This window comes from Triturus cristatus, chromosome 8, assembly GCF_964204655.1.
Source record: "Triturus cristatus chromosome 8, aTriCri1.1, whole genome shotgun sequence".
NCBI lineage: Eukaryota > Metazoa > Chordata > Amphibia > Caudata > Salamandridae > Triturus > Triturus cristatus.
Window position 1 is genome coordinate 459,110,425 of NC_140591.1, and position 13,964 is coordinate 459,124,388.

Sequence of the window (13,964 nt, forward strand, 5' to 3'; positions counted from 1 at the left end):
GGTCAATGCCGGAAGAGTTGTGGTGGAGGAGTGCTTGCGCCGGTTAGATGTGATCGTGGCTGGATCAGGTGATCAGTCACATGTTCTAATAGTTGCTAATAGTAACGCAGTGCCCGGGAGTGATGAAAAACAAGGCGAATTTCGGGCGCCATATTGGGTGAGTGAAAGACGGCGCGTGGTGAGGGTAAAAACAAGGGTAGAAGGGCAGAGAATGACATTTGAAGAGCTGGTACATGGATGTATAAGATATTGCATTTATAAAACATGGAGAGCACAATTTCAATGGGAATAAAAAAATAAATTAATGTTTCTTAAAGTCAGGTGGTAGTTTTGTGGTGGGTGTATCATAGGTTGCGGACAGTTCCAATTGCACAATCATAGTAAGGAGGTCCAATCCTCTAAGCGGTTCAATCCACTGTGAATGCTTCCCGTTTTCAAAATCCATTTTAATTCTTCCTTATTCAAAAGCTGTGAAATGTCTGCACCTCTTGGAGGGATTTTGACAACCGTGACGACTGTCCAATGAATGTCATCCTCAGTATGACCAGCTGATTCGAAATGTTCCACCAGCGGTGCGTTTGGTGTTTTACACCTCAGTCTGCTTCTGTGTTGGCAGATTCTGATCCGGATTTTCTGTGTCGTTTGTCCTATATAAATCATGTCACAGGGGCACAGAATTGCGTAAATGACATTGCTGGTGTTACAATTACTGAAATGATTATGGGGTTTACGTATGTTACCAAACACAAACTCTTTACAGTCAGTAGTGAATACACATACAGAACAATTGCCACACTTGTTGTGCCCAGTAACTGCGGGTAAAGACCAATGCTCGAGGAGCGTGCCAGTGTTTCTGGTCTCAGGGAGTGCCGCTCTTATCAGATGGTCTTTGATATTTTTGTTTCTTTTGAAGGCAAAGAGAGGTCTTTCAAGATTTAGTATTCCAGCATTTAACACATTCCAGTGTTTGAGAATACTTTTACGTACTTTGTTGGAAGATGGAGAAAATGTGGTGACACACACTAGGCGGTTTTCACTTCTCTTGGTTTTGGGTTCCAAGAGAGCATCCCTGGGACAGTACCATGCTCTTTTCAGGGCACTGCGAATTAGTTTTTTGGGGTAACCTCTTGATGTTAGTTTGTCGCTGAGTGTTTTGGCTTCCCTGAAATAATCCTCCTTTAGGGTGCAGTTGCGTCTGATGCGTAAGTATTGTGAGTAGGGAAGAGAGTCTCTAAGGGCCCTTGGGTGGCTGCTACTGTATTTTAGGAGAGTGTTACGCTCGGTGGCTATCCTGAAGAGGCTGGTGATCAGGTGTCCATCATCATGTATTATGTTTAGATCAAGGAATGGTATGGATGTTTTGTTGTATGTGAGTGTGAACTTGAGACCACCACAATTATTGTTAAGCCAGTGGAGGAAGTTGATAAGCATGGTTTGGGTATCATGCCAAATGAAAAAAATGTCGTCAATATAACGTTTCCATAGTGTTATTGCAGATTGGAAGGGGTTCTGTTGGGCCAATATGTAATTAACCTCAAGGGCATTCATGTAAAGGATAGCCAGATTCGGTGCGAAAACTGCTCCCATGGATGTTCCCTTGGTTTGTTGGTAATAATGACCATCAAATAGAAAAAAGTTTCTAGTCAGACAGATCTCGAGGAGTTGTAAGATGAAGATAGTGGGTACAGCATGTGGCCTAATACGAGTGTCTAAAGTAGTCTCAATGATGAGTAATGCATCTCGTTGCGGAATGTTTGTGTAAAGAGACTCAACATCTAACGTGCAGAGTGTATCGATGGAGGGGTTGAACCTGTGATTTTCTACCAGGGTAATCATCTGCATACTGTCTCTAACGTAATACGGGGTAGATGGAACAAACTCCTTGATAAAGTAGTCAACATAGAGACCCAATGGCTCTAGAATAGACCCGCAGCCTGAAACGATGGGCCGTCCAGGGGGGTTGGAACTATCCTTATGGATCTTTGGCAAAGTGTAGATGACTGGTATGCGTGGGGCCTTGGTATTCAGAAAATCATATTCATGTTTAGATAAAAAACCTTGTTCCAGACCTGATTGGGTTGTCTGTTGAATCATCTGTTTAAGCTCATTAGTCGGGTTTGTTGGAAGTTTGGAATAGTGATCAGTATTAGCTAGCTGCCTCAATATTTCGTTTTTATAGGTGGTAGTGTCTTGTAATACTATGCCCCCACCTTTATCTGCGGGTTTGATAACCACTAAGGCGTTGGACTTGAGAGTTTGAAGTGCTGTTTTCTCTTCTAGTGCAATGTTGTACGGAATGAACTGGTGTTCTGTCGCTAGTTGGGAGAGGTCTTTAAGTACCAATTTTTCAAAACAGGAAACCTCAGATGGAACCATGCTGGCTGACGGGGAGAAAGTGGATGGGGGTCTCAATGGGGTGTTGGATGTTTTCGGTGGAAGTGGGTTCAACAGAAAAAAACTCTGTAGTCTGATCTTACGGAAAAATCTAAGCATTTCGGTTTGCAGGTCCAAAAAGTTAGTCCTAGTCGTGGGTACAAAGGAAAGGCCCTTGCTAAGGATGGATAATTCAGATTCATTCAGTTGGAAATTTGTGAGGTTGAATATTGGCAACGAAAGGTTTGTTTGTGTCTGGTTGGTAGAGTCACTGTTGTGTACCTCTGGAGAACAGTCTACCAACGGTAATAGTTGCGTCGGGTTTGGCGTTCTCCTGGAGGGTTTTGCCAATGGGCACGTTTCAATCCTCCTCTTCTCGGGGGTTCGTTTGGGCCTCGACCTAAAAAAGAGGGTGTCGATGGATTCGGGTTGTTAGGTGCTCTATTTGTACTGCTCGTACCTTCGCCGGGATCCGAATTGTCGGATGACTCAACTGAGGTATCAGAGAAACCGACTAGGGTGTTACCTCTGTTAAATCTTGTCATAGAAACATCGCTTCAATTGCCTGTGTGTGTTTTTTCAAAAACTCATGTCCTCTTGATATGTAAGCCATAGGATACAGGCTTGTGTCCCACCAATGCTTTGCTTACATCTTGTTTGATCATTGAAAAACATTTTGCTTATTAAAGCTGCCTTGTCCGGCTGGACATAGGCTATAATATAGTACCTATTGTGGCTATATTGATTATTGCTTGTTATACTTCTTTGTTTTCAGGGACCATTGTCTCTTATAATACGTAACTTCCCAAGGTCCCTGACCAATTGCTTTGGGTGCCCTTGTCCTCTTGTTACTAAATAAGCGCAATCGCTGGATTGCAAGGGCTCACGCTCTTATCCCCACCTTTTTCTCTTGAAAGTGGGTCACTTTCCTTTCCCTTTGACTACCATATCCAGACTCTCCCCTCTCCTCACCTCTTTCTTGTCATGTCAGATCACGCACCTCTCTACACGGACGAATACATTAAGAAAATCCTGGAAGGTCCTTCCCTCTTTGTTGACTCCACCAATGCTCCCCAAGAAATCAGTTCCACCTTATCTGAACAACTAGAAAAAACTAAGAAAAAGTCTGTCAGGTTACAATTGATGATACGGATGCTTACGGAATACCTGAAAGCTAATATCATTCCCACCGGCCTCCAAGTCAGAAACGTACCAGGTATTTTTACAGATATACCGAAATATATCAATAATTTCAGTTACATCAGTACTACCTGCTCGAGACATTGGTTAGTCCTTGGTATAGATATAGCGACAGAGGAACTTAATAAAACTCTGGAAGAGATAACTGAAATTGAACAACAACTAACCACTAGCGACACTATAGCGGATAGTAAAAAATTGCTAGAACAAATCCAAAAAACAGTGGATGAATTCTTTAGAATAGAACAAAATAAAAAATCCACCAAAGTGAAAAAAGATATTAAATCCTATTCCACTGAACGCACTTACCCTTACCTTAACAAGGACTTCTATACTAATAGATCCTACAACAACCAACGTTACAACCGTCCTTGGGGCAGATTTAACAGAGGTAACACCCTAGTCGGTTTCTCTGATACCTCAGTTGAGTCATCCGACAATTCGGATCCCGGCGAAGGTACGAGCAGTACAAATAGAGCACCTAACAACCCGAATCCATCGACACCCTCTTTTTTAGGTCGAGGCCCAAACGAACCCCCGAGAAGAGGAGGATTGAAACGTGCCCATTGGCAAAACCCTCCAGGAGAACGCCAAACCCGACGCAACTATTACCGTTGGTAGACTGTTCTCCAGAGGTACACAACAGTGACTCTACCAACCAGACACAAACAAACCTTTCGTTGCCAATATTCAACCTCACAAATTTCCAACTGAATGAATCTGAATTATCCATCCTTAGCAAGGGCCTTTCCTTTGTACCCACGACTAGGACTAACTTTTTGGACCTGCAAACCGAAATGCTTAGATTTTTCCGTAAGATCAGACTACAGAGTTTTTTTCTGTTGAACCCACTTCCACCGAAAACATCCAACACCCCATTGAGACCCCCATCCACTTTCTCCCCGTCAGCCAGCATGGTTCCATCTGAGGTTTCCTGTTTTGAAAAATTGGTACTTAAAGACCTCTCCCAACTAGCGACAGAACACCAGTTCATTCCGTACAACATTGCACTAGAAGAGAAAACAGCACTTCAAACTCTCAAGTCCAACGCCTTAGTGGTTATCAAACCCGCAGATAAAGGTGGGGGCATAGTATTACAAGACACTACCACCTATAAAAACGAAATATTGAGGCAGCTAGCTAATACTGATCACTATTCCAAACTTCCAACAAACCCGACTAATGAGCTTAAACAGATGATTCAACAGACAACCCAATCGGGTCTGGAACAAGGTTTTTTATCTAAACATGAATATGATTTTCTGAATACCAAGGCCCCACGCATACCAGTCATCTACACTTTGCCAAAGATCCATAAGGATAGTTCCAACCCCCCTGGACGGCCCATCGTTTCAGGCTGCGGGTCTATTCTAGAGCCATTGGGTCTCTATGTTGACTACTTTATCAAGGAGTTTGTTCCATCTACCCCGTATTACGTTAGAGACAGTATGCAGATGATTACCCTGGTAGAAAATCACAGGTTCAACCCCTCCATCGATACACTCTGCACGTTAGATGTTGAGTCTCTTTACACAAACATTCCGCAACGAGATGCATTACTCATCATTGAGACTACTTTAGACACTCGTATTAGGCCACATGCTGTACCCACTATCTTCATCTTACAACTCCTCGAGATCTGTCTGACTAGAAACTTTTTTCTATTTGATGGTCATTATTACCAACAAACCAAGGGAACATCCATGGGAGCAGTTTTCGCACCGAATCTGGCTATCCTTTACATGAATGCCCTTGAGGTTAATTACATATTGGCCCAACAGAACCCCTTCCAATCTGCAATAACACTATGGAAACGTTATATTGACGACATTTTTTTCATTTGGCATGATACCCAAACCATGCTTATCAACTTCCTCCACTGGCTTAACAATAATTGTGGTGGTCTCAAGTTCACACTCACATACAACAAAACATCCATACCATTCCTTGATCTAAACATAATACATGATGATGGACACCTGATCACCAGCCTCTTCAGGAAAGCCACCGAGCGTAACACTCTCCTAAAATACAGTAGCAGCCACCCAAGGGCCCTTAGAGACTCTCTTCCCTACTCACAATACTTACGCATCAGACGCAACTGCACCCTAAAGGAGGATTATTTCAGGGAAGACAAAACACTCAGCGACAAACTAACATCAAGAGGTTACCCCAAAAAACTAATTCGCAGTGCCCTGAAAAGAGCATGGTACTGTCCCAGGGATGCTCTCTTGGAACCCAAAACCAAGAGAAGTGAAAACCGCCTAGTGTGTGTCACCACATTTTCTCCATCTTCCAACAAAGTACGTAAAAGTATTCTCAAACACTGGAATGTGTTAAATGCTGGAATACTAAATCTTGAAAGACCTCTCTTTGCCTTCAAAAGAAACAAAAATATCAAAGACCATCTGATAAGAGCGGCACTCCCTGAGACCAGAAACACTGGCACGCTCCTCGAGCATTGGTCTTTACCCGCAGTTACTGGGCACAACAAGTGTGGCAATTGTTCTGTATGTGTATTCACTACTGACTGTAAAGAGTTTGTGTTTGGTAACATACGTAAACCCCATAATCATTTCAGTAATTGTAACACCAGCAATGTCATTTACGCAATTCTGTGCCCCTGTGACATGATTTATATAGGACAAACGACACAGAAAATCCGGATCAGAATCTGCCAACACAGAAGCAGACTGAGGTGTAAAACACCAAACGCACCGCTGGTGGAACATTTCGAATCAGCTGGTCATACTGAGGATGACATTCATTGGACAGTCGTCACGGTTGTCAAAATCCCTCCAAGAGGTGCAGACATTTCACAGCTTTTGAATAAGGAAGAATTAAAATGGATTTTGAAAACGGGAAGCATTCACAGTGGATTGAACCGCTTAGAGGATTGGACCTCCTTACTATGATTGTGCAATTGGAACTGTCCGCAACCTATGATACACCCACCACAAAACTACCACCTGACTTTAAGAAACATTAATTTATTTTTTTATTCCCATTGAAATTGTGCTCTCCATGTTTTATAAATGCAATATCTTATACATCCATGTACCAGCTCTTCAAATGTCATTCTCTGCCCTTCTACCCTTGTTTTTACCCTCACCACGCGCCGTCTTTCACTCACCCAATATGGCGCCCGAAATTCGCCTTGTTTTTCATCACTCACGGGCACTGCGTTACTATTAGCAACTATTAGAACATGTGACTGATCACCTGATCCAGCCACGATCACATCTAACCGGCGCAAGCACTCCTCCACCACAACTCTTCCGGCATTGACCGAGACGTTGCCTTGCCGACTCCCCCGGAACGTGACTACATCTTCACATCGTGGTATGTCTTTTGTTTCCAACCGGCGGCTCCCCACCCCCGTAATTACGATGTGATTACTTCCAGTAATTTGCCTTATTTTTCCGACAGATTTTTCACTACCGCGTTAAGTATTACTCCCGCGGACCTAGGTAAGCCGCTTTTTCCCTTTATGCATTGCACTTTCGATCCACTCCTCGAGCCTGTTTATGACCTCCTTATTTTTATTACAGACCGATTCCGTGTTCTAACAGTCGCTTAGTTTTATTAACTAAGCTGACACATCTTCCTTGCTGTATTCAAGGACAGCATGAGGTAAATTGTTCCCCGCATATCACGCCAAGCTCACCGGACATAGTTTCCGTTGTAGTTAACTCGCCCTTCTCACCTGCGACATCCACAGTTCTTAAATCTCAGACACGCCCTCAGTTTGAGCATGATATCGACCACGCACTTCTCCACAGTCGAGATTCCTTAATACTCGCGGCAACCACGACCTTCCATCATTTACACGACCTGCCACGGAGCATGTTCCACTATATATTTTTCCCCTTCGATCCGTGTCCGATAGTTCACTAAACCTTTCTGATCATGATTAGCTCGTGTTCTGACACAAACTGTTTTATGTTATGTTGTAACTTTATTTAAACTTAATTATTATGTTTTTTCCAATTTCTTTCCCTCCATTTTTTCCCTCTTTATTGTACCACGTTGGTTTTTGTGTTAATTGTTGTATATTCAGGCATTTTTATAGGCAATTATACTAATCAGTCCTGATGATGATCCTAACACCCCCCCAGTAAGGATCGAAACGTCGTCGACTATGTTGTTCACCTTACACTATGACTACTTATGTGTATAAAATGTCGTGAAGGTGACTAGGATGTTTCACTATCTGCTATTCTTGTCATAGAAACATCGCTTCAATTGCCTGTGTGTGTTTTTTCAAAAACTCATGTCCTCTTGATATGTAAGCCATAGGATACAGGCTTGTGTCCCACCAATGCTTTGCTTACATCTTGTTTGATCATTGAAAAACATTTTGCTTATTAAAGCTGCCTTGTCCGGCTGGACATAGGCTATAATATAGTACCTATTGTGGCTATATTGATTATTGCTTGTTATACTTCTTTGTTTTCAGGGACCATTGCAAGATTTTAATGTGGCCAGAAGGATGTTATGTGATATTGTATCTAAAGCGGCCGACAGATCTAAAAGGATCAACACAGCCTTCCTGCCATTGTCTGTAATGAATTTCAGAGTGTCAGATATCTCCAATAAGGCTGATTCCGTGGAATATTTCGGGCGGAAGCCAGATTGTCGAGGATGGAAGATCTGGGCTGACTCGACAAAACTAGAGAGTTCCTTATAGACCATTTTTTTGGTGATCTTACCCAAGATTGGCAGTAAGGATATGGGCCTATAATTTGAAAGATTGGAAGGGTCAATATTTAGTTTTTTCTTTAGGGGCTTCACTATTGCGAATTTCCACTCATCAGGCACTATGCCAGAGGACAGCGAGGAATTCACAATCCCATTAATCACGGGATTCACTGTATCCATAATGTGATGCAATATCATTGGTGGACATGCATCCAGTGGGGAGTCTGATTTACATGCTAGGATAGCTTCATGTGTCTGAGATAGGGTGACTGTTTGAAAGGTATGGATAGAGGGTCTATCCTGCCTGTGATTTGACCCCAACTCATTCACCACTTCTTCTGTTCTTAATACTCCAAAGTCTTTTTGGATATTGGTGATTTTTTCCTCAAAAAATTTTGCGATATCATTACAGAGAGATTGAGAGGGAGGGACTTCTGAATGTAGGGCTTTAGTATCCATAAAATAATTTACGATAGCAAATACCTCTCTTTAGTTTTGCTTTGCCATAGCTATTCTATTCCCAAAATAGTCTTTTTTTGCAAGTTTGATAGCTGTATGGTATTGCTTCCTGTATGATTTGAAAATCTGTAGATTAGCTATCTCATAGCCCCTTCTCCATCTACGTTCTAGTTGTTTACTATGGAGATGGAGCTTCGCTAGATCTTAAGTGAACCATGGATCATTATGTGATTTTATTTTGACTCTTCTGGAGGAATGTTTTAGAGGCATTAGGTCATCACTTATGGCCGTCATCCAGGTATGGAAGCAATGGGAGTCTTAAGCTGGCTCTCCAGTCAGTATCGGATTTTTTTCTTGGGCAATTTTGGGCAAGCTGGGATTAGTAGCTAGCAGATGCCATTTCCGTTTTGGTACCTTATATAGCGCTGGCTAGACCAAGAGGTATCAGAGCGCTTTACAGGAGGAAGGACAATTGTTTCAAAGCATAGTTACAACGTTACATCAGTTTCTGGAGGATTGATTAGGGCGCCTGCCTGCAAAAGAACGGAGTAGCGCAGGACGGATTCACAGCTTCCTTCAGCCTCACTCACCCTCAGTACTCTTGAGGGACACGGGAAAAGCTTTGCAGACCACTAGGCCCTCCTGCGGGCCACTCAGTGTTTGGCGGGCCTCAGGAGCAGAGTCAAACAGGACTCCTCTGGCTACAGGAGACCCCCGGAACAGACCAGTGCGTGTGACGGCCTCAGAGTGTGGGTCTGCTCCTAGAGGCTTACTTCTGCCGGAGCACTCGCTCACAGTACATTTACTCCTGGAGACTGTGGGGGTCGGGACCCGTGTCCTTCAAGGCTTTCCCAGCAGGCAGAAGTCGCGGTGATGGCTGTGGTACTCTTTATTTGCCTAGACGGGGTCTCAGATCCTGGGATCTTTTCCCGTGAGTGTGGTCGCCTCCTGCAGGCAACTCTGGCAATGGTGCTAGCCATTACCATGGCAACCCTGGTCACCGCAGACAGACTGCAAGCAAACAAAGCCTGCTGTCGCAGCGTGAAGTGCTACTCAATCACACACGACAGTCTTTCCACTGGCAGAGCACTCTGTAGGCATGCAAAGAACTTGTACTATTGCAGCATGAAGTGCTGCTTATTTACCCATGATGCTCAACTTTGGTGCAGAAGGGAGCGCTGGCATCTCTTTCCCCTGCTAGAGGGCGGGACTGAAGGGGTCAAAGCGCTCAAGGTACACGCTGCCTTGGGGAACAATAAAAATGTTCCACGCACATATTGTAGAAGCGTAGGGTTGCCAGACTTAGAGTCCCACGGCAAGGGATTGATGAGGTAGTCATTTCTGGTCCTGAGACTGTGGGGAAACATGGGGCAAGCCAACAAGCCCAAGGAGAGCACTTGGGGCACAAAGGGAGCAGTAGGCAGGAAGGCCAGCACATGAAATCACTTTTGCAGAGTGGCAGTCCCTCCAGCAAGCCCAGCACAAAAAAGCAAGTAGTCCAGATGGCGGTTCCTCCTGGAAGTACAGCAGTCCTCCTGGCAATGTGCTGATTGTAGAGCCAGCAGTGTTGGTTACAAGTCCCACACAGTGTCTTAAAACATGGGGTTAGAGCCCCAGTACTTATATAAAAAAATGTATTTGATGTAGGGGTGATTTCAAAGGAACCCTTAGAAGTGTGCAGCAACCTTTCAACCGAGCCCCATCGCCAGATGATCATTAGTCCTGTGTGTGAGGGCAGGACACAACCTATACAAATGTAAAGTGTGAAGCACCTCTCCCAGCCCAGGAAGACTGTCAGTATGCAGATGAATGCAGATGTTTTCCCTGTCTCACCCAGCCCTTCCTGTGTTGTGTCTGTCTGGAAAATATGCACCAAGTGTAGCTGTCACCCCGCCTAGACGTGTATTGGAGTCAGGCTGCAAAGCACAAAGAGTCATAAGCACAGAGAAATGCCCACTTTCTGAAAGTGGCATTTCTCAAATAGTAATGTAAGATCCAACTACGCCAGTAAGCAGTATTTTAAACATACCAAACATGGCAATGCCACTACTTTCTGATCAGGAGTCACCCATTAACAGTATATGGGGAATTGACAAACCTAGCCCATGAGAGGAGTAGGCCTTACTGTCCATAGGTCTACCTAGGGCCTACCTTAGGGGGTGATCTATGTGTAGAAAAAGTGGAGTTTAGGGCTTTGCAAGTAGTTTAAATGCCAAGTTGAAGTGGCAATAAACTGCTCACAAAGGCTGTGCAGTGGCAGGCCTGAGACATGTTTGAAATGCTACTTCTGTGGGTGCACAAGCAGCACTGCAGGCCCACTAGTAGCATTTAATTTACAGGCCCTGGGTATTTGGGATACCACTTTACAAGGGACTTGCAAGTAAATCAAATGTCCAAAACGGGTGTAAACTAATCATACCATGTATAGAGAAGAGAGCACATGCACTTTAGCACTGATTAGCAGTGGTGAAGTGCCCAGAGTCCTAAAACCAAAAAAATGAAGGTCAGAAAAATAGGCAGAGGAAGGCAAAAAGTATGAGGATAACCCTGCAAAAAGGGACAGGTCCAGCAGTAATGGAAGATGATGGAAGTACTGTAGTCATGTCTACTTTCTGAGTTCAAGATTGAGAATACATTTGAGTAAGCATAGCCATGGATGGTTTATATTTTTAGTGACATGAGGGAAACAATATATAGCTGGAATGTAAAGATCATACAAAAAGGCAACTTGCAGTGTTCAATTTAATATAAAGCTCAAGAGGATCTATTTTAAATATTGTTTTGCCTTTAATCAAGAAATGTGTGAACCCACACTAAAAAAACACACTGTGAGAAAATGTTTTTTTAATAATGATCAAACTATTTTTTAAAGTTTATAATGTGAGGCTTTAATATATTTACCTAGTGGTAATCCCTTAATATAGTCAAGTTTGTTCTAACATTTCTTAAACCTTTTTTTTTTTTAAGAAAAAGATGAAGAAACTAAAGCACTTGAAGCACATCTTTCAAATATCGCAAAACCAGAGGTAAGTCTGCTTATTTTTGCAAATAAAAAAAAAGAAAATCTTGACTTTGTCTTCTCCATTGTCACAGTGGCTTCTCAGTGAGGATGACTCATCATCCTAGAGCCAATCTTTGTCTAAAACGTCAACCTCCATCGAGAACGAAAAATAAATAATGTTGCAGAATAGAGGGATATGCAGTCAAGTTCCTGCAGAAGGTGTAACAGTGGTTGAATCACGTACACTGTATGACACAAGTAATCACACACAGTATAGCTTTCAGAAAGAGTAGGTCTAGGTGACAGAGCTACCTATGCTAGTGGGGTATACATTCTGGAGGCACTCTTATCAGCTACTGTGTGTAATTTATGATGGGCCCCAAACCCATGGTGGTCAATGGAGTAGACTCCTCCATGCATTTTGAGGAGGAATCTGGATGGTGTGTCCAGCATCCAGAAAGATCAACTTGCGATTAGCCCATGGTGCTGCAGCTTGCTGATAGAGGGGCAGAGAAAATGTTCACAGCTTTTTGAGCTTGCTGACGTATAACGGTGTTGATAGCAGGTATCTGAGGCTGTGGCAAAAACAAGCAGAGAGAAGAAGGGTGTCTTAATTTTCTTTTAGCGCAGGGACAGGGGCTTTGCCCTCTTTTTAAGTGCTGAATGAATATTGCAGGCATTCAGTGTATCATCTCTACTGCATGAATGCATCAAGTGTGGAGGACTCTAGTAAATTATCATGTACAAAAAAGCCCAGAGATAAAGGAGGATATCTTTGTACCAGGGGCTTGGGATCATGCATGGCATTTAAGGAGAAGGAGACTGGCATGGGGTGCATCAACCAGAGAGGGAGTCAATGCAAATAGCAGAACTAAAGGAACTTTGGTCTATATCCCATACTATAAAGTGAAAGTTAACTTCCTTGGAGAGCCTACTGGAGCCTCAGTGGTATGCTGGTTAATGTTGAAAGAGGGATGTTTGATTCTAGAAAGAAGATGGAAGTGGAGATCTCTGCCCTTAAGAAAGGGTGTAGACAACTATGTGAAGGGGTTGCTAGAAAAGGTGGAGGGTACTGAAAATCAGACTCTCACTCCAAACCTCCTGGTTGTGGTTGTCCTGGAGAGTCACATTTGTGTTTTTTATGAATTTTTCATTCATTGCATGTGCCCTTTGGAGAGAGCTCTGACACCTTAACAATGGTCCCAGTGGCGTGTCCTTGAAGATTAGTATGGCCAAGAAGAAGGACATGATTGTCAGAACTGTGATCTATCAAGTTGTATAGACACAATATTTTAATGATCAACTTGAGAGTGGGAATAGACACGGATGAGTACCTACTTCAACTACTAAAGTAGTTTGTATGCACAGATCTGGAAGGGATGTTAGGTAACAATACTTACTGTACATAACTGCACATAACCCAAATAAGTATGTATTTATTTATTTGAAGAGTTTTATATAGCACGAACAAGACCACATATGGGTAACAGAGCGCTTTACATTTTGGCAGTTCAATGGGCACACCCCGTGGTAAACATAACACAATCAGAAAAGAAAACAAACATAACAGATCATGATAATCAAGACAGAACTAAAGGGAACAAAAGAAAGTCAATGCATCTGAAGGTGATTGGAAGCTAGCCCAAAAATGTCTTCATAAGTAACTCTCTGATTTCCTTTTTGTAGGAAGCTCTGGAGTTAATAAGTCTTATTTCAGGTGGCAAGGCGTTCCAAATTCTCGGTGCAATACCCGAAAATGCTCAATTGTACGTTTTCTTTTTATGGAATTTCGGTGGCTTGAGCAGTAAGGGGCTAGAGTCTCTAGAGAAGGGAAAGCCCCCAGAAAGCTCAAGTTTTTGTGCAAGATAGATTGGGGTGTTGAAGTGTAAAGCTTTATGCGTCATGCAGGCAATTTTCAGATGAATCCTTGCTTCATACTGGAGCCATTTAGAGATTTCAACTCAGGCGTGATGTGATGATAGTGTTTGGAGCCTGTAATGTGCCTCGCAGCGGAGTTGAGAGAAGCCCTAAGTGGCGCCGCCTTATCTCTAGGAAGGTCGCAGAGGATAGCACTACCATAGTCCAATATAGAAATCACTAGGGCTTGAACTGAAGGCGTTCTGGGGTAGGAAGGATTTTATTTTCCTCAAGACTCTCAGTTGGAGGTTCGCACCTTTGGTGAGAGCACTGATTTGCTTTTGCATGCTCAGATTTTTGTCGCGTATTAGTC

General features: G+C 43.1%; 1 protein-coding gene across 6 annotated transcripts in view; it reads left to right on the forward strand.

Annotated features, from left to right (window-relative positions):
• Positions 1-13,964, forward strand: part of FNDC3A (fibronectin type III domain containing 3A) — a 1,314,248-nt gene that overhangs the window by 699,063 nt on the left and 601,221 nt on the right. For all 6 annotated transcript variants that reach the window (XM_085621888.1, XM_085621893.1, XM_085621890.1 and 3 more), the window contains one exon: positions 11,701-11,759. In XM_085621888.1, coding sequence (XP_085478014.1) covers positions 11,701-11,759 — 59 coding nt within the window. The remainder of the gene's footprint in view (positions 1-11,700; positions 11,760-13,964) is intronic.